Source organism: Pseudopodoces humilis, chromosome 4 (genome assembly GCF_049639895.1).
Source record: "Pseudopodoces humilis isolate 2021_Gansu_Grassland_sample_001 chromosome 4, ASM4963989v1, whole genome shotgun sequence".
In the NCBI taxonomy this organism is placed as follows: Eukaryota; Metazoa; Chordata; class Aves; order Passeriformes; family Paridae; genus Pseudopodoces; species Pseudopodoces humilis.
The window spans coordinates 30095429-30116135 of NC_142203.1; the positions used below are offsets into that span (position 1 = coordinate 30095429).

A 20707-nucleotide genomic window follows, 5' to 3' on the forward strand; every position below is an offset into this window, starting at 1 on the left:
CTTTTATACCCTCATTGTCTAAGCGTGTGAAAGTCTGGGGTCTTCCAGCTGAGTCACTGGCTCCTGTTGTGTTTCTCAGTGTCTGCTCACCTGTCTGGGCCACAGGGTCCTGCACTCTTTGTTGAGTCAATGCCAGTTCCTAGCCTGTTCTGGCTCCTGCTATCCAGGGATCAACGTGCAGCTCCCACTGCAGCTGCACCCCGACTACTTGCACTAAATGAATTCCTCAACATTATTCAGCCTCAAACCGTATATTGATCTACTGGGAACATGCTGGACACTGATAAACTCTCCCTGGCACTCAGCCATGGGGGTGATGTAAATTATGTCCTCGAGCATGTCCTCTACTCTGATATTGCTCCTTAATATTGACGTCACGATATTGATCTTGATCAGCCTGTAAGTAACAGCCTGTTTCTGCCAACAGCCAGGCCAATCAGCTCTCCCTCTGCCAAGAGAAACAACAGGAGGTCCCACTCCTATTGCACTGCCAAGAGGATGAGGATGACACCTGTGTGACAGGTGGTGTCCCGAGCAACACCTGTTCGCTTCCGGGCCCAGGTTTCACTGACAGCACCTCTGGACTCCTCCGAAGCCTGGTCGAGCGTTCTGGCTGTGAGCACGTGGAGCACTTACGGCCGCCACAAGGCACATCACTGCCCACACCCCGCTGACCATGTCACAGTGCCAGCAGCAGATCTGCCCTTGACCTCGGTACCACCCCTCCTACCCACCCCTCCATACTCACAGCACTACCTCTCCTCCTCCTACATCCAGGGAAAGAGGCTGGCCGATGAAAGCAGCAGCTCTCTGCAGGGTCAGGGCTGTGGGTGGGAAGGGGAAGCCCGCCCGCATCGCGCCCCCGCCGCCCAGCTGGCCATCCCTAGCTCGTCCGTCCTCCCTCCCTCCCTCCCTCCCTTCCCGCCTCCCTCTCGGGCGCTGGCTGCCATCCCGCCGCCGCTCCGGCCTTGGGGCCCGGGGCGGAGCCCGCCCGCCACCGCCCCTTCCCTCTCCCTGCGCCCGGCGGCCCCTGACGGAGAGCGGCGGCGGTCGTCTGGGGTCCTCGGTCCCCCGTGAGGGGGGGGCCCGGCCGCCCCGCTTCTCTCCCGCCCGGCACCGGCGGCTCGGCTGCCTGGGAGCCGCTTTCCCGGGCGTTGCGTGCCCGTTCCCGGCGGCGGCGGCGGGGAAGGTGGCGGGGTGGACCCTCGAGGCAGAGCTGGGACGGGCGCGGGCCCGGGCGGAGGGCGGGGACCGCGGCTAGCAGGGCCCGGCGGCAGGTCGGGGGATCCTGCCGTCTCCCGGCCCCGGCTCCTGCGGTGGGGGCTGGAAAGGCTCACTGGATGCTGCGGAGGGAAGGCGGCTGTGGCGGAGCAGCCCCTGCGAGGCACCATCTCGTAGCTGCGGCGGCAGCAGCAGCGGCGGGCTGTGCGGCCCCCGCCGCGGCTCCGGGCCCCGGCTGGCGAAATCGCGTCTCTCCAACACCCGGCTTGGGGCCGGCTCACAGCGGGCACACGGGCGGCTTTTGCGAAGCGGAGAAACTGGAATAGATTTAGCTCGAGAAGAGCGGACGTGGAAGAGGAGTTCAGCTGCTCTGTCCTTATGCAGAGGAAGCTTTAACATTGATTTTCCTCCTGGAACAACTCGAGCCTTGTCTCTAGGTATTTCAGCAGTATCTAGATAGTAGAGGATAGTGTAAATTATACATATCAAGCACACAGCAACTCCTCTGTGTTGCAAAACACCTCGGTAGATCTGCAACATAATTGGGCAGGAAAAGGATGGAAGAAAATAACTGGAAGGTGAAAAAAAAGTGTCAGGTTTTAATAATTTTGGGTGACAAAATAATCTTTTTCATGTTCGTGGCATAGAGCAGGTGCAGGTGAAGATGTTCTGTAACAGTCCTGGAGGTTGTAGAGCAGATGCAGGTATTTGCCTTTTAATTTAACTTTGAACAGTGGCTGTGGAGATGCCCATTTTCAGTAACTAGATCAGGTGTATGTTTGGATTGGTCCCTGTTTATGTTCAGGATATTTCCATGTTTCAAAACATCACCACAGTACCCATTTATTTTTTAACTGGAGGTTGTACTTTGGTATTTAGTTTCCACCTCTAAAGCTAGTGAAGGTGGGGAGAGGGGGGATAAAGGGGAAGATGGAGAAGTCTGGACTTTAGCGTTTTTTAGTATCAGCAGGAAACTTGGTTTAAAACAGAGAATTCTCTCTCTAAACAGTTGGAATTGAATTGATATCTCTGAGCACTCAGCGCGGTTGCTATTGTTCAGACTGGCTTTATCAATCCACAAAACCGAAGTAAAGGAAGACCACCCTAGAGAAATATTAACACTGGAATGTTTATTTAGTAATGCTTTGCTTAAAAGCAATTGTATTTCATCAGAATGTCCTAATAAACTTCTGGGGATTGTTACTGCTTCAAAGAATATAAGAGGAGTGTAATGGGCATTGAGTAGGAAGTGCAGCTGAGTCCTGTGCCTTCCAGGATCTGTGGTGTGTGTGAAGAGTATCAATACTTTACCCATCTCAGACTTTATAAGATAGAGGAAATTCCTGGAAAAGCTTTCCATGTAAAAAGAAGTCTGGTCACTTAGCAGAGCTTTACATGCACACTATTGCTGTATTGAAAAGACTGTAGGGCTTTCAAACTGCAGGTTTTTTGTCATATTGTAATTTAGCACCTTTCTTTCTCTCTGGTTGTCTTTGGTCAGAGGATGCTACACTCCAACTTTGATATTATCTGGTGAAGTTTTTATAGTAATGGTGGAAGAGTCAAAATGATAAATGCAGAAAATTAGAGAAGAAGTAACATTTGAATAGTAAGAAATGGAACAAATATCTTTTGCAAGTGTTTTCCAGCACGGACTCTCACTGTAGGATTGTAAAGGAGAGAAGAGCTGGAAATTTGCTCCCTCATTGGAGCAACAATCCATATAAGCTAAGTGGAAAGATGTGAATTGAAGAGTGTCCCTTTGTGTCTTGAAATATAGAGAAGGTAGGGAGGAGTTTTAATTGTGTGAAAAGGAGATAATTTTTTTACAGGTTTTTTTCCTTCACTGCTGCATTAGGGATTGGTTAATTCAGAAGATTTTCTCTAGGTATTTGGCACTTCCTTGAAAGAACTGGGACGTCCCACAGCTGTAGGGTCAGGACTTCATATGCTTCATATGTGAAAGAGGGTGTTAATTTTGGTTGTTTGGGGTTTTATTTGCCTACCCTTTCTGTGTGAAAACTGTTATGAAAAAGTTGATTTAAAAATGTTTAGTGGAACTTAATTTGCCTCCCCAGAGAGCTTGGCCAGTAAACTCTGCTAACAGCTAGTTTGAATTAATGAAATTGCATCAGGCACACACTTGTTCTCCTTACAGACTGAAGCTGTGGGTGTTTGAAAGCTGGATTCACGTACACAAATAGTTGAATAGTGGCTGAGATTGCAGGTAGCAGGTTTTGGTGTGAGAAAATTATCTTTATTTCCAGACCACAAATTCAGGATTTTCCTCTCATTAGTTCTTCATCCTGAAAGGAATCCTTCCACCTACATATCTTCAGTAGTTCTGAAACAGTTCAGATTTCAAATTACAGAAAAGAAGTTTTCAAGGTGCAGGGAGAGCAGTTTCTAGAGCTGGGATAATAGTAATGGCATAAGTACAGAGCTGATTCACAATACTCTCATTTTGTTTGCCTTTCCCATGCACCTCTGCTTCGTTTCTTCACCCTTCACAGGCGTCTTTTGAAACTAACAGACCAATACAGAGATGTCTTTTAATCCTGCCTTTTGAAGTTGAACCAAAATTTCAGACCAAACCTTTGTACGCGTGCTCTGTATTCCACACTTCTTGCAGCATTTCCATGTTGGTTTTGTATTTTATCTAACTAATTTTGAAAGCTAGGTCTTTGTTAAAACTGGTCCAAGCCACATATTTGTTAATGAACAGTCTAAGAGTACTAGCATAAGGTAAAAAAGCAGCAAGTTTGTATAGAGGTAGGAAGCAGGTTAAAGTTCAGACCTGCTCTTTCAGAGTTGGGAAAAAAATTTCAACACTTAATTTTTTGGTGTTTGGTAGTTTCCAGATAAGTTTCCTTTTATTCTCGGGTGTAACACTGCTCATTTTCCTGTAGCAAAAAAAGGAAAATTAGTCTCTACTTTTATGTGAGACACTCAGTGGTGAGTGGGCTGACAAAGCATTCCCTTAACACTTGCACCTGCTTAATTATGATCTGGATTTTGTTAAGACTAGATTTCATTTCAGAGGCTGTCTGAGAGCACACTACATACGTGTATGTGCCTGGGTTACTAAAGGCTGGTGAGATCTATACAAGACAAGTGCTTTGACTGTCCCTCTAAGCTGTAAGTGCACAATACCTGTGTTGAAGTGAGGGAGGAGGTAGCATTTGGCTTTCTGGAGGGATGACTTGAAAGTGTTTAATATCTACATTTTGGAACTGGGCATGCATCTAAACTTCCAGCTCACTTGGAGCTGGGGTTACTTTAAGACCTCAATGTTTGATTTCACAAACTTGATCTCTGACCTAAACTTTAAGTTCCAATATGCGTAGTACAGCATTGCCAACAAAGTGAAAAGGTCAGAATACTTATGACAGATTATGAAATGCACAGATTATGGGAATATGCAATTAGCTACCTCTTCAGTGTTTTGAAAGTTTAACACTTTATGTATCTGAATAAATATGTATTTTAGCATTGCAACCGAAAGTTTCAAGCAGCAGGAGAAATCAGGAACATCTGCAATTCAAAGCTCTGTTTGTTCCAGTGCAGTGTTCCTCTTGAGCATTAAAGTAGAAAAGGGTACCCTGAAACTTTGCTTAGAGATTGTTTAAGAAACCCTCTTTTTAATATTACTGCATTTTTTTCCAGTGTGGAATGTAGTTTATACCGGTGGAATAGTTGCCCAGTCATCGAATTTTTAGTGGACTTCTCTTTAAGGATCTATGTGTAATGATTGACTTTTCTATGTAACAAAGAAACACAAAGGTTGGTTCTCCTGTCTCTTTAACCACTGAAATCCCCTTACTGCCTGTTAGCAGCAATGCAACAGTGTATATTTGTTACATAGTGGCCTTATCTGCCACAGGTAGAGTAAGTGTTAAATACTAAGAGCTTCTCTAAATCAAAACAAGAAACTTGTGTTTGTTGCAACAGTAATTGCACTCATCTGTTCTTTGTACATCCAAAAGTAATTATAGCATTTTTTATTTTTATAAAACAAGAATCTGCTTGTTCTGGTGTTGAAGTCTATCCAAATGCCGGGGGCGTGTGTGGGCTTGAGGGTTTTTTTTGCTTATGGTTTGGTTGGGTTTTTGCCATTTTTTGGTGGGAAGGTGGGGTCTTTTGTTGTTGTGTTGTCATGTGTCTGGTTATCTCTATCTGTCAATTTACCCAGTGTAACAAAACCATTTTTCTTAGGCAACTAAATATTTAAACTAAAAAAAATTCCTGCCATAAATACGTATTTATTTGGATTTTCTTTCTAAACTGACTTGAATTATGGGTAGATTTACTTATTGAAGTTTTACTGCTTGAAACAACTGACTGATACTGAAAAGGTTGCCTTTCCATATCAAAAATGCAGAGTTTTGTCAACATGCTTAACATGGATAGTCTCCCTCCTTGGTTTCTTGGCAAGTTTGTCGAGTACAGAACATGGTGTAGTTCCAATATGATGGAAGTTCCTACATGCTGGACATGCTTAGAGATCTTTATTCATGGTTATGCCATCTATAACTTAGGTAAACTAGAATTAGTCATCAACTTTTCTAATGGGGGCCCCCTGCTGAGTAGAATGTGAACCCATGAGAAGAGCTATGTAAGTTTAAGAGGCTCAGGGGAATTGAGCAATAGCGTTTAATTTAAAAAGTGCTGTTCAGCTGTATGTAACAGCTAGTAATCTCACAAAGTGCATGCTCAATGTCGTGATGAAGAGCTTATAAATCAGTAGCCTGATGCCCTGACGCAGCTCCGCTTAGATTTTTTAAGTTGCTTGCTTTTGCTGTTTTGGAGGTGCTTGTTGCAAACTTGGCAGCTAAGTACAGATACATACAGTGGCAGTCATTTGAGGGGACAAAACCAAGGGAAATAACTTTTGGGTGTAGGAGTGATAATTGCAACAGAAGGTGGTAAGATCAGATTCAGCGTGGATGAAAAATATTGCATTTTCCAAGCAAGGCCATGGATGTTGCCTAGGTCCTTCCTTACTTATCACCTAGCAAGGACTTTAACCATGGTGGTTCTGCCAGCTCACCTCTTTTTTTCCCCAGTTTCCAGTTGGAAGTTTCATTACAGAAACATGAAATTTTTCATGTTTCTTTCCTGCAAGTACCAGCAAGTCCGAGCCTTCGCCTTTTTCTTGATGACTGATAAAATTGCGTCTTTGCTTTGCCAAAGTGTAATCTTTTTTAGCATTTCTAGAGTCTGGTAAAATGTTCAAATGAAACTACTTCTTTGCTGTGTGCCTCCCAGCAATGACAAGGAATTTATCCACATTTCAGAAAAGAGAGCAGTAAATATTACTTGAAATCTCTTCTAGTTAAAATACTAGGTGTTTAGTTTTAGGAAGAGATGCCTAAAATTAACCTCTTATTATTAAAAATGTAGGCACCCTTTGTTAATTGGAAGGACAGCAATTAAGAAACCAAAGGTGGAGTAGAAATTGTGGAATTGTGCAATTGTGGAAACATGTTTCTCCAAGTGAGATTAAATATACTAACTGTATGAGTCTGTACTAAAATGCTCAATAACTGTGGCTGTTCTCTTCCTACTTTATGGCCTGAAGCTTAGACAGAAGTTGTCTCATCCAGAGCTTTTTTTCCTTTCTGCAGGTCAAACAATCTGTGTCTTTGGTTTGTCATAGGGTACTTCTGTAATAAATGTGGTTATTACTAATCATGAGTCTTTTGTAAATATTTGTCATGTACTACAGAAAGAACATGGTTTACTGTCAGCATGCATGTAGGAAACTACTCTGTATGCTACAGTCTTCTCTTTTTCTGGATGGTGAGAGATGAGTGGGATGCTCTCATATCCCTAAGAAACTCCAAAACAATACATACTGTTGATTGTATGAATCTGTTTACAAAGAGTGTAAGTGCAGGTCTTATGATGTAAGACCGCTGCTTTTAGTCTGACTGGCTGTGTTCAGTTTTACCTTCAATTCTAAAGAGAGAATAGTAGGTCATACGGTGATATCTAGAACAGTTTTCTGACTTTTTCTCAGGTATAGTAAGAGGCTAAATAATTTTTTTCCCTCTCTATGATCTTCATGAGATAATTTCTGCATGTGCAAAATTACTGGATATATTATGATGTCTTTTTCAATTCCATTAATTTCAGTGAAATTTATTTGTTGTTTTTGTTCCAAGTTATACAACTGCTTGAAAGGGGTCTGAAGTAGAGTCAAAGAGTCACTGTCAATCAAGAATGTGCTTTAAACTGAACCAAATCCTTTTCCAATCAATGTTGTTGTGATGTGACTGGGACTGTGTTTATGTTAGATACTCAGAAAGGTACAACAACTGAAGATTTGAAAGCATGCACACAACATATATTGAAGTCTTCTTCTGTGAATTTTTTTTTTTTTAAGATAAGATTTTAAGTTAACTACTTAAATCCTTTTTATGGAGATACACATGAGACTTAAATGTACTTTGAATGTATCTGATGTAGTTGATTAACAAATAAGGGAAGAAAAGGAAAGAGAATGGACAAACACCTTTTCCCATCTGTCCTCTTGGACTTGTGCATGTTTCTTATGTCAGGATCATAAAATCGTGTGTCCTTCAGGACACCACAGAGATCCCCAAAGACAGTATAGCCAGTAGGCATCTTTGCAATGAGCTTTTGGTGCTAGTGAATGTCTGAGGTCTCATGGTAAAGGTTTGCTGGCACACTCAATACAGATTAAGTGAGAAGTGTTGTACTAAGATTTTGTCTGTTCAAAAGCTTTTTTAGAGTATCACAGTTTAAAACTTATGTTTCTAGAGAAATTTAAACTGTCCTGTGTCTGGGGATACAAATAGCAAGAGACAGCTGTTGTGGCCAAGGGTTCATTCTCTACCCTAAAGGGCAAGATGTTACATTTGCAAAAAACAGCTTTCTTTTTTTTTTATATCTGGAAAGTTATGGCCTTATCCAAACAAATTTGCCCCTCCTGGTATTCATGGTATTCAATCTTTCACTACTTCTTCTTCGAGGGAGAGAGAAAAAGCAGAAATCACACTTTGTGTGATGAGCTGATGTGCAGTCTGGGTGAATTGAGTTGTATTCTAACAAGAGATTGAGTGTGGTGGCACAATAGTAAGCTACTGCATTGATGTAATAAGCTGCATTGATGTAACAAGGTGAGTGGAAAAATAATATTGATAGGGAGTTCAGATTCAAAGGTGATCAGCATTAGTATGGGCCAGATAGTGGGTGTTCTCAGAATTTTAATAGTAGGCACCAAGGAAGGGCAAAAATAAGGCTGTTATTTGTCTGGTACACTTCATACAAGTCATGCAACCCCTTTAAGAAGGTTCCAGTACCCTGAGATTAGCACAATTGGTCAGTGCATGGCACTAATAATGCCAGGGTTATGGATTAGAGCAACATATGGGCCATTCACTTGGACTTGATGATCCTTGTGTGTCCCTTCCAACACATTCTGCGAGTCTGTGTCAGTAATGAGATGCTCCTTTTAAAATCCTATTCTGCATCTTCAAGTTCGAATAATCCACATTTCTTTATGTAATTGCCACACAAACAGTTTTAAGGTTGTTGGTCAGAACATAAGTGCTTTTTTTGGTATGTCTGAATAGATATTGAGGTGGACACACACTGGCCATGGTCAGTGCATGTGATCCTGCGTGCTGCACCAGTTCCAGGCAGGCAAATATCTGCTCCCCCAAGTTTGCATATTTACATTTCAGTACCTGCAAAACATGAATAAATACTCTGTTCTGCAATCACAAGTTAACCTGTATCAACTTAAGAAAAAAGTTAACCTGTATCTATCACAAGGATGACTTTAAAAGTTTTGGTATACTCGGTGTGCGGAGTATTGCCCCCTGACTTGTTATTGGCAAATTACTAGTTCAGAGTTCTGTCCTGTGGCCACTTGGTTTATAATTTACTGTGTGGAAATAGTAGTTGATATGACTGATGTTCCCTGGATCTGTGACATTTGCTACAGCAATGCTGCCAGCTGGTATTTTATCTAGAGATTTTACCTCTTTTGAGGTATTTCTGAATGGCTTCCAGGTTCGTAGCAGCGTTGTTCATATCAGTGTGACCAGGCAGATGAAAATAACTTGTGATTAGTCCTCGGTCAGCCCACAGTTTGGCTTATTTATGTTACTCACTGATGAGAGGAGATTTGTACTGAAGTATCTCATACTGTGAACTAAAAAACCTCTGTTCAGCGAAGAGGGTGGTATCTGGTAATGCTAACACGTAGATAATGTGTCATGACATCTTGAATCTCTGCTGCAATTTGCCAAGACATGGACTTGGATGGAAAACTTTCGAGCTGCAATTTATACTTGGATGACAATATGTGAACTGAGTACAGTGGACTCATGGTCATATCAAATTAATGATCTGCTTTATCTGTCAGGGGATATCCGAATATTTTCTATCTACAGCTACTCTTAGACTTTCCCATGAGAAATTGATATGCATAAAATAAAGTTCTCATAGTGGAATGCAAAAAAGTAAATCTTAACAGGAGGGTAGCTGGCAAGAAGAGGAAGGAAGAAATTAATTTTGGTCATGTTCGGTTATAGAAGCAGGGAGTTTGCTTAGAGGAATAGCTAGTAGTTCATGCTGTTTAAAGACCATGACACCTAAAACTTTAGGGGCTTGTGTACAGGGTGAGTATCTGCAAAGCTGGGAAGAGAAGTTTCAGAAAATAACTTGTCAATGGAAATGTGAGACGTGATACATTTGAGGTTGTGTGTGTGTTTCCAGTCTGTTCATTTACCAACCTTCCATCTTCCCTGGGCATTCAGCTTTTTATCTAGAAACATTGTTTTCTTCAAAAGAATGCTGGAAATTTTTCTTTCTCTTATGTTATGTTGCTGCTTTACGCCATGGACCTTCTTTTGTTACCGTTTCTCTATTTCTCCTTGGTTGTCTCCAAAATACATGAATTTTTTTGAAAACACTAGAATACTTTAAAAATCCCCTATAAATACGTTCCACATAGTAGTATTTCCTGAACATTCCATGAAACTGAGATAAATAAATTAATTTTTTGGCCTTGCTTTGTCTGTTTTTAACAAATACTGGACTTTATGCATCCTTTTGCACCAGTCTCCAAGGTTTGCTATGTGTATCTCCTGCCTTCTTGTGAGTTTTCTTGTTTGAAAAACTGGGGCAAGAGAAGATAATGTTACTTGAGTGAAGGCAGGAGCAGTACTCTGGGAAAACACCAACAAGATCTGGAAATCAGGCCTGTGATTATCTCTCTTCTAAAAAAAATTTAATCATGACTGGGAATATTGCCAGGGACTGCAAGAGAATTGTTCTCACTGTTAAATTGTTAGCCTGATCCTTGGCATATGTTGGCCTAAGCCAAAGCTTCCAGAAGAGACTTGGGCAGAGTTCAGGTCTTCATTGTGTCCTAGGAAGTGTTCCATTAAGTAGTTTGCATATGGTTAACCTCTTCTGGACATTAAGAGATATTTCTGTAGTGAATTTAAGCCCCTTTCTGCTAGCTGGCCTTGATATGGGGAATATCTCAGGGTTCTTTAACTTCTGTATGTGAACCTAAGGGGCCTAGGTCTCAGAGGAATGCTTTATCCAGCAAACCATTAAGCCACAAAAACTAGTAAATCAGTAAGGAGCAAAACAATAGAAAAAGAAAATATCTCAAACTAAAATGATGTTTACAATAGAGACTATGTAAATTTTCTTTTTGGTGGTGACCCTAACAAATCTTCCTGAAATTAGGAAGGTTCTTTTTGTCTCTGATAGCATTTGTAATCTTAGTCTATAATACTTTCTGTCTCAAAACAATAGTGTTTTCTGGTTTTGTTTAATTGTTTTTAAGTTTGAATGCAAGTGTCTGTTTAGCTTTAGACCAATGCCATTTCTGTTGGTTTTGGCTGGGATACAGTTAATTTTTTCCCTTAATAGCTAGTATGGGGTTGTGTTTTGAGTTTGCACTGGAAACAGTGTTGATAACACAGGGATGTTTTAGGTCCTGCTGAGCAGGGCTGACACAGAGCCAAGGGCTTTGCTGTTCCTCACCCACCCCACCAGTGAGGAGGCTGGGGATGTGCAAAGATCTGGGAGGGGACACAGCTGGGACAGCTGACCCAAGGGGTATCCCACAGCATATGGCATCGTGTTCAGCATATAGAGCTGTAAGGAGAAGGAACAGGGAGATGTTCAGGGTTATGGTGTTTGTCTTTCCAAATTGCTGTGAGATGTGATGGGGCCCTGCTGTCCTGGAGATGGCTGAGCATCTGCCTGCCCATGGAAGAGGTGGATGAATTCCTGGTTTTGTTTTGCTGGCAGGTCTAGCTCTTGCATTATCTATAAAACCATCTCTATCTCAACCCATTATTTTTTTAAATTTTGTTGCTCTGATTCTCTTCCTTTTCCCACCAGAAAGGAGTGAGGGAGTAGCTGTGGGTGCTGACTGGGGTTAAGCCACAACACATTTAAGAAATGGGACTATGTTATCATGGTGGTTTGTGAATCAGAAATGACTGTCTAGAAACAGCATAGAGAAGAGAATAATGAAGACATGGAATTTCCTTTGTGAAATTGTGTCCAGAGAAGGGTAACAAAGATGGTGAAGGGGCTGGAGCACAGGTTCTGAAGAGGTTGGGAGGAGAGGCTGAGAGAGCTGGGGTTGTTTAGACTGGAGAAAAGGAGGCTCAGGGGAGACCTTATCAACTCTACAACTCCCTGAAAGGAAGGTGTAGCCAGGTGGGGTCAGTCTCTTCTCCTAGGCAGCCAGTGATGGGATGAAACATGCTCTCAAGGTGTACCAGGGAAGGTTTATATTTGATATTAGGAAAAAATTATTCCATCATTGGAATTGGCTACCCAGGGATTTGATGATGGATTCATCATCAAAATGTGTGTGGATGTGGCACTTGAAGACACGGTTTAGTGGTGGATATGGTGGTGCTCAGTGAATAGTTGGACTCAATCTTAGAGGTTGTTTCCAGCTTTCAGGACTCTATGATTCTAAACTATGTGGTGTATCTGTATTTTTCACAATACTCCTATCTCCCTTCAGACCTTTTACCTCTGAAGGATCTGTTACAAGTAGATTTGTGGTGGAAGGTGAATGACTGACAGTATTTTTTTCTCTGGTACAGGCCTTTGTGTATGGGATAGATATATATTAAAGACTGTGGGACATGTACTTTGTATGCAGGACAGATGTCATGAAAATTTTTTCTCTTGTTTTAGGGACACTAACGGTCTTCAACAGCCATGAGCAACCCTTTTGTACGGATTGTGGAGCCACTGGACCCACAACAGCCTCTTAAGAAATTCTTCAATCTGAGCAAATTGGAAGATGTGAGATATGGTATGTTGACAACAAAAGAGAAGCATTGGATTTTGTTAACACTGATGAACAGAACCTGAACAGACTTTGTTACATTAGATGTAATTTGTCTCTGGAGAGAACTACAAATTCAAAAGGCGAATCTTGAAAACAAAATTTTAGCAAAATCTAATTCTTGAAATTTAGAGTGACAGAAATATTGGCAAGATTTCAATAATATTTTCTCAGCATACTGTGCACTCAGCAGTCTTGTTTTTCCTGAGTGGATGAGGAGAACTAGGCAAAACTAAGAGCCCAAGTTTTCTTATACTGCTAAAAGCTGGAATGGATCTACCACTCAAGTATGACTGAACCAACCAGAAAGATTTTTCAGCTTTAAAAACAATAGTGGCTAGAGAATCCTTTCTCAAGAGGCTTTTTCTATAGTTCCTCTGACATTTCCCAGATCTTTCAGTGGTACTGGTAAAAGTCTTAGTGTCTGTGCCATTGACTTAGAAAGTGAGTATCTATAGGTTAGAGTTGTGGTGGGGGGGTTGGTGTTTCAAAAGGAAACAGGTGACTAAGGAGAATTCCAGGAACAAGAGGAGGAACATTTTCTTTGGATGTGGCAACACATATCTATTACAGGCTCCAGTAAATGAGCAGTCAATTAGTGTCAGTCAGTCTTGGTGGGTGAAAAGCAGAGAAGAGTCTTAAGGAATAGACAAATACACATATGGTATTACCAATTGATCCATTCCAGGATTCCAAGAGTGAAAACCTCTGGATTCTTTAAAGAAAGAAGGACACAATTCTCACTATCCAGCATAAGAAGGGAATAGGTTTTCAAGGAAGGGCAGGAGACGATTCTAAATAAACCCAAAACAACAACAGTAACAATAACTTGCAAAACTCCCCAAAGAACAAAATCCCCCAAAACAAAACCCCCAACAATAACCAACCCAAATTCTTCTGAATAATTATGTCCTGAATAATAGATTTTTTTAAATTTTTTTTTTTTTTTTTTTCAATAGCACTAATGAGGTCTCACTGTGATTAAGTGACTTTTATGTCTTGGGGGCTAGCCCTGTGTAGAAGGTTGGAACAAACTTCTCAGAAGTATGTAAATAATGTAAATATTCTGACAGGCAATCAAACAGCTCTCATTGAAGTGGACCAGAGGAAGAGGGACTGAAACATGTTTGGGTTTTTTCTTCACACGCATTCCTTGTAGTAGAGCTGTCAGGACTGCTCCAATAGTATTTTGTGTCATCTTCTTTAAATATTTCTAATTTGAAGTAAAAGAAGATTAATAGATGTGCAGTTTGACTTTCACTCGGTTTGATCTTCAATCTCTTGAGATGAAGAGACTGCATACACCACTAAAGCTGTGCTTTCCAACATGGCCAGTAGAAAACTATGCTTTTCCTGGCATATTTATATGTCTGTGTACAGTGACAAGAGTGAGAGCAAACTGCAGAAAAACAACGGGAGCACAGCATATTTTCAGGGTAGTTGTGCTATGGAGGGTGGAAAAGTCCCTCGGCAAAGATGCCTACTGTGTCACAGGAGGTGAGATAATAAACCTGCTGAAAGCATCAAGTGGTACAGCTCAGTTAGTACTGACCTCCTGGCAAAGCTGCAGGCTGGAAAAGGGGTTTGGATAATCGGGATAAAGCCTTGTAGGAATATGGGGACCTGTCTGCCCCAGGCATGGAACCTTGCACTTGCTGACATATGCCCTGAGGTAAAACTTGAATTTGTTTCTTGTCTCTTACCCATGCAGCTCGCCTGCCATTTTCCATTCGAGTCCTCCTAGAAGCAGCGATCCGTAACTGTGATGAGTTCCTAGTGAAGAAGGGAGACGTTGAGAATATTCTCAACTGGAAGGTGATGCAACACAAGAATGTTGAAGTGCCGTTTAAGCCTGCAAGAGTTATTCTGCAAGACTTCACGTGAGTCCGATGTTCTCCAAAGCAAGGAAGAGAGGCTTTTGAGAGTGCAGCAATGCTCAGTTTGGGGTGGAGGGGTGAGCTGAAGGGAAGAATTGCAGTGAGATATTTAGAAAAGCCTTTTTCAACTTTCCTGGATGTCATGCTACAGACAACTCTTGAAAAGGCAAGCACTCGGAATAAGAGCATTGAAAGAAATTCTTCTGAGATGGAGAAGTAAATATCTTCACAAAACTTCAAAACAGGGGAAGAAAATGGGATAATAAATTGCATCCAGCTGAGGAAGTTTGGGGTTTAGAAGTTATTCTTTGAAAGGGTGGTACTTGTCTATTCTCTTTCTCTCTCACTTTTTTTTTTGCTTGTTTGTTTGTTTGGTTTTTGGTTTGTTTTTGTTCCCTGGGAGAAGTCCTTTTCAATTTTCTACCTATTTCAGTTCTCATTTATAACCCACATCATTACTCCCTCATCTAAATCAGTATTATTATAAATATATTCTTAAATACTTCTCTGCTGGTGAAAAAATGAGCATATTATTTTTCCCAGAAATGCAAATTGAGATTCCTACCTAATGGACTCTGAAAACTGGGCCTTGTTATTGCAGTGAGTTGTCAGGTGTCAGTAATAATCAGATTATAATTCCTCTTCAATGTGGAAAGTCAATTTTTGGGTGAAACAATAGCATTTAACTGTTCTAATACAGAATTTGACTTGCAAGTCTACTCACTGTTCTTTGTGTCTTTGTCCTCTGTCTTTATAAAATATTTCAGTATCTCCATGGTGAGCTCACTGCAGCTATGCTGCCAGATGGTTTTCTTCCTCAACATTATAATATCTTAGCTGTCATACCCTCTGTTTTGCATTTTCACAGAGATTTTTGAAGTGCTAGAGACCCAGCACAGCTCAACTTTTAAAGACATTAGAAAATTATGGCAAAACTTCAAATGAAAGAAGTGCTGATTTCCCAGCTATTTTTCATCCACTAGTTGTTGTTAATATTTTGAAAAACAGGAGCAGAGAGGAAACTGAACTTTCAAGCAAACATCATTCCTTCTCTTACTGCTCTTCTTTCTTGCCCCCTGCTCCTGCTGAGTTTTAAAAATGTGCCTATAAATCTGCACAGCAACTGCATTTCTGAAAAATGAGCTCTTGGACAGGCCTCTGAGGACCTTTCTGAAAAAGGCAGCTTTGGCAACTTTCCAAGAGCCATACAACAATTACATTCAGGTTGTCCTGGTTTAGAATTATCTAATTTCCTAGTTAGGATTATTCTGTAATTATCCTGAGTTCTAAGATGGTAGAAGGATATTTTGTCTGTCCATATCAGTTATATAACACTTGTAAGTTGGCAAAATAACTCTTCTGCTGCTTTCGTCCTACCCCCCTCCCTCAAATTCCCCTAGGCAGCATAACACAGAATTTCCCATATTTCTTATAAAAAGCTTATCCTGGGATGTCAAACTGCTGAACAACATCAATTAATTGTGTCTAGGTTAGATAATGTGGATCCTTTTTCCTGTTTATTTTTTGGTAATTTTTCAGGATTTTCAAGGTAAAATTAAGTTGGAATTAAAAAGCCCTTTTCTGCTCTTGCATGGTTTCTGATATTTAAAAAAATTCTAATAGTTTCCTTATGGTCAGTGTTGAAAACATAAACCCATACTGCTTTGGGCTGCTCTTACAGAAATATAGTTTTTTCAGTGGGTTGCTCATTGACGCAAGATTCTTATGAGCATTATCAGAGTACTCTTTTTGTTTTAGCAGTCAGCAAAATCAGATAGGCAAGTATGTAAAAGGGTTTTCCAAGCTGGTTGAGGATATCATGTTAGAACATACCTCAGTAGAAAACTGAGAATGTGTGTGAAGAAAAGCATCAAAAACTGTGTTAAAAGAAATGCTGAGAAGTTTATTGTCTCTTAGATTAGTCTAATGTTGAAATGCCAGAAATTCTGGTTACTATTCATTATTTGCTTGCATTGAAAATGGAGGAGTGCAGTTTGCTTTGTATGTGACAGTAGCTGTCTGTTCTGTATCTCAGGATTAGGTTTTTGGTTTTTTTTTCTCTTACCCAAATTGTTTCACCATGCCATTTTGTTTCTGTTGTAGTGGGGTGCCTGCTGTGGTTGACTTTGCTGCAATGCGTGATGCTGTGAAGAAACTTGGTGGGGACCCTGAAAAAATCAATCCCATCTGTCCTGCTGATCTTGTGATAGATCACTCCATCCAGGTTGATTTTAACAGGCAGTAAGACTATAAAAATCACTCTTTACTTCTTGATGGTAGTAAGTAAACTAAATCCAGTTACTGATCATTAAGGCAGTTCCACTGGTGATACTGTTAGCATTTGTACTACAGCATTCCAGATATTAAGAAATTTAAAGTTAGACTGTTGTATCAGCTACAGTGAGTTGGGGGGGAGCATTTTCTCTATCTGTGATGTATCTCTCAGCAGCACAAGTCTGTACTAAATGTTTATAGAAACAGACTCATTCCAGGCCTGTGTTTATTGTACTTCTCTTTAATAATGCTGCATTATTATTAATTGCTCAGAAATGGCTTTTATCCACATACACTTTTTTGACCCCATAAGGGTTTTTAGAAAGGACAAACAGGAGTATTTCCTTTCTTGCTCACTTCTCTAAGAGCAGAGGTGATCTACACTAGGCTCAGCTCTGAGGAGCTGCTTTCCGCTTCAGCGCCTCTAAGCAGAAGCATGAGACGCCGCTTACTATGCCCCTATGAGTCCTGGAAAGAAACATAAGGCTATTCGGTCTTCAGCATGCTGAGGACGAAGATACAAAGGCTCACTAGGATTCACTAGACCCACAGTGAAATACAAGACCTTTGTATAGAGGTTCTTCTACCCTCCAAGGTGCGTAAGTATGGGCCTACTGAGCTAATCTTCCAAGAAGATCCTGCAATCACATGTTTTATGGTGGTTTCCTTCCATCTTCTTGAAGTTTTTGGTATGCAGTTATTAATCATTATTTTTGTCACAGTCTTATTTTATTTCTATTAGGCTCATTAACATATGTAAGAAAAAAGAGATTTTTCTCTCATGTATAGAACATTGACCAGATTTATGCTTCTTTCAAACTCTGCAGACCTAAGTTAGGTAGCTGATTGAAGTGAAGAATTTGTTAGGTGTCTGCTTTGAAACACAGAGGCTTCATACAGCAGTGTATCATAGTGACAACCTTTTAAAATGAAGTTACAGGACACTTGTGTTCCAGTTTCTTTTACTGCCTTGCTGATTGCTTCTGATTCAGGTATTGGAAAATTCAAATTTTGCTAACATGCAGTGTTGCTTTTCTCAGACTACAACATTTAGGACTGCCAAATGTGGATTAGTATTCACATTTGAAATAAGGTTGACATATTATCTCTTAAGACTTCTTAAATCCATTTATTGGTTGCCTATAGTGATATTAAAATGGTGCAATGGATCAAAATTCACATTAGCTAATAAATGTTTTCTTTCAACCTTTGCGTGTATTTGACTATGAAATTCAGGTGGTACTTTTTTTTTCTGACACCTGATTATTTTCACTTGCAGGTCAGACAGCTTGCAAAAAAATCAGGACCTGGAATTTGAAAGGAACAAAGAAAGATTTGAATTCTTAAAGGTACTGACAAAAATAATCTTATTTGCATTGAGAAAAGTTCAGTGAATGAAAGTCCTTCCAGTACTCATGTTGAAAATTTTTTACTCTAATTCGTTTTGTTTCAGTGGGGCTCTCAAGCTTTTAAAAACTTGAGGATTATTCCACCAGGCTCCGGCATCATCCATCAAGTGAACCTGGAGTACTTGGCAAGAGTGGTGATGGATCAGGATGGCTACTACTATCCAGACAGTGTGGTGGGCACTGACTCGCACACCACCATGATAGATGGCTTGGGAGTGCTTGGCTGGGGTATGTACAGCAGTCTATCATGAGCAGTCCCTGGGCTCTGGGAGCTGTATTTTGGGCTCTGGTGAGTTGACCCTGGCTGGCAGATCACCCCCACCCAGTCACTTCCTCACTCCTCCTGCTAGCACAATGAGGAAAGAGAATCCTTAGTCCAAATGCAAGATTAAGCTAATGGGTAGAGACAAAGATAGTAAGTGTAGGGAAAAGAAATGAAAGAAGTGATGCAAAGACAGTCAGTCACCAGCTCCCATCAGCACAACTAAGCCCAGCCAGTCCCTGGGCAATGGCTACTTTGGAAAGCCCATCTTCCTGATTAGTGCTGAGCCTGGTATTTTATGGCATGGAATATTCCATTGTTCAGCTCCGGTCAGCTATGCTGGCTGTGCCTCTCAAGTGTTTTCCCCACCCCAGCTTGCTTGCTAAAGGGCAGGGTGAGAAACAGAATGCACTGATACTGTGTGAGCACTGCTCAGCAATAGCTAAAACTCTGGTGTACTATCAATGCCAGTTTGGTGTCAAATCTAAAACATGGCACTGTATGGACTCCTGTGAAGAAAAGTTATCTCAGTGCCAGCTAGACATAGTTACACAGCTTATCCCCAAATGCAAGTAACCTGATAAGGTCTCTTACAGTTATATAATACTTTGTAACTAAGCTCCCCTTTCTGGTAACTGCCTCAGATGATTTCTGATACATGTGTTGTTGGCTTTGTTGGGGTTTTCCTATATATTCTTTTCTATTCTGCATTTAAATCGCAAGGAAGTAGATAAGAAAAATATTAAATAAAAGAAGGGAATTGAAGTTTCACTGACCAGACAATTTTTCTTGTGTCACTTGGTTACTTTAAAAGTGCTGATTTATCCAAAAAGTACTGTGAGTACAAATCTATTAAGTGGAAGGTGCTGAAAATTAAATCTGAATGACTAAAATATGGTCAGAGAGGACATTATGGGAAACAGAACTGTGATGTTCTAATACCAGTACTCTGCACAATATGTGTCACAGGAATAGATATAAGTAATTAATTTTTCCTTGTAGTGGTGAACTGAAATGCTTGAATTATTGAATAAATAGGTAACTACAGAATGGAAGCATTTGTTGTCATCCTCCACAGCAGCAAAGACTTCAGCTGAGCCTTTATTTTCCTGTGATATGGTGATAGGAGCACTATTGAACCAGCTGTTGTACAAATATGGAACACACTGTGTTTTTAAAGAGTATTTGCTAGTTGTTCACAAATGTGCTTGTGAAGTTCTGAGCACTGCATATGATAGAACTTCCTCTTTTTAATAACCCAGCTATACTACTGCAACAATATTGGTTGAGTAAGACTTTCTGAATCAAGGGTGAAAGAGTTCCTGGCTTAGAATACAAAGGTAAACAAGTTCAGTGTGTCTAAAGCTTGACATCTTTGTGATGTCAATCTTTGGGATTAGACACGTCTTATTCTGTATTTGGTTGTAGCATATGCATGGAGCCATCATTTAGATGAAGCTGTATTACTAAAAGCTGCTTTGAAAATGTGACTCTTAGCCTCCTGAATATGGCAGGTATGGCTGGACACAGTCTATAGCGTGTGTGTGCTCAAAATGCATACTCTTGGATCTAACATTTTTCCTGGAGGTTGGTGATGTTGAACTCAGTTCACGACTGTCAGTGGTAGTCAGTCAGTCATGTAGACTTGACTGTTTAAAAATGATTCAACAACCAGTGAAAGGAGCCACATGATTGAATATGTCACAGTATTATCTTCTAAATTTGCAGAGGCATATAATTTTGAATAAAATAAATTAGAAATTATTTTTCAGAACCATTCTTAGATTAAGTGAGAAAGAGGATTGGAGTAGTGATTTGGCATTCATAAGCAGCTATTACAGGCAGTTTTTTTCTAGCTCAGTATTCCTTAAGCTAAACAAAAGGTAGAAGGAGATTTTAAAGCAGAAGATAAATATGCGAGGGACTTTCTACAGGCAAAAAGTTATAAAACTGCTTATTGATTTGGCTGCTTAATGCCAAATTGCTAGGTAATAAATATCATGGTTAAATTGCATATGACTATGACGTGTCGATATGTTACCTTAATAAATTAGCAACATTAAGTAGTAGCTGGAATTCTAATAGTGAAGGTGTGGTTATGCAAAGGTTCACACCTACACATTCCCAAACTCGGTTGAAACATAGTGGACATAAGGGAAGATATTTCTGTCTGAGCATGTATCTTTTCTGTTAGCACTCTTTAGTAACATTTCTTTCTTTGTAATTTCTGAGATTTTGTTTGGCGACCAACAGTCATGGTCTGCATATGTTTCATCCACAGCACATCGTGTTCAGT

The 20707-nt window shown here is 40.6% G+C and overlaps 1 protein-coding gene across 2 annotated transcripts in view; it reads left to right on the forward strand.

Annotated features, from left to right (window-relative positions):
• Positions 1-509: 509 nt before the first annotated feature.
• ACO1 (aconitase 1) overlaps positions 510-20707 on the forward strand; it is a 35496-nt gene continuing 15298 nt past the window's right edge. Inside the window, exons 1-6 of one of the 2 annotated variants that reach the window (XM_014258726.2) lie at positions 510-714; positions 12436-12556; positions 14301-14469; positions 16570-16707; positions 18020-18089; positions 18194-18377. In XM_014258726.2, coding sequence (XP_014114201.1) covers positions 12460-12556; positions 14301-14469; positions 16570-16707; positions 18020-18089; positions 18194-18377 — 658 coding nt within the window. In that variant the 5' untranslated portion in view covers positions 510-714; positions 12436-12459. Of the gene's footprint in view, positions 715-1301; positions 1659-12435; positions 12557-14300; positions 14470-16569; positions 16708-18019; positions 18090-18193; positions 18378-20707 lie in introns of those variants that run through there. The other variant, XM_014258725.2, reaches the window with a different exon arrangement.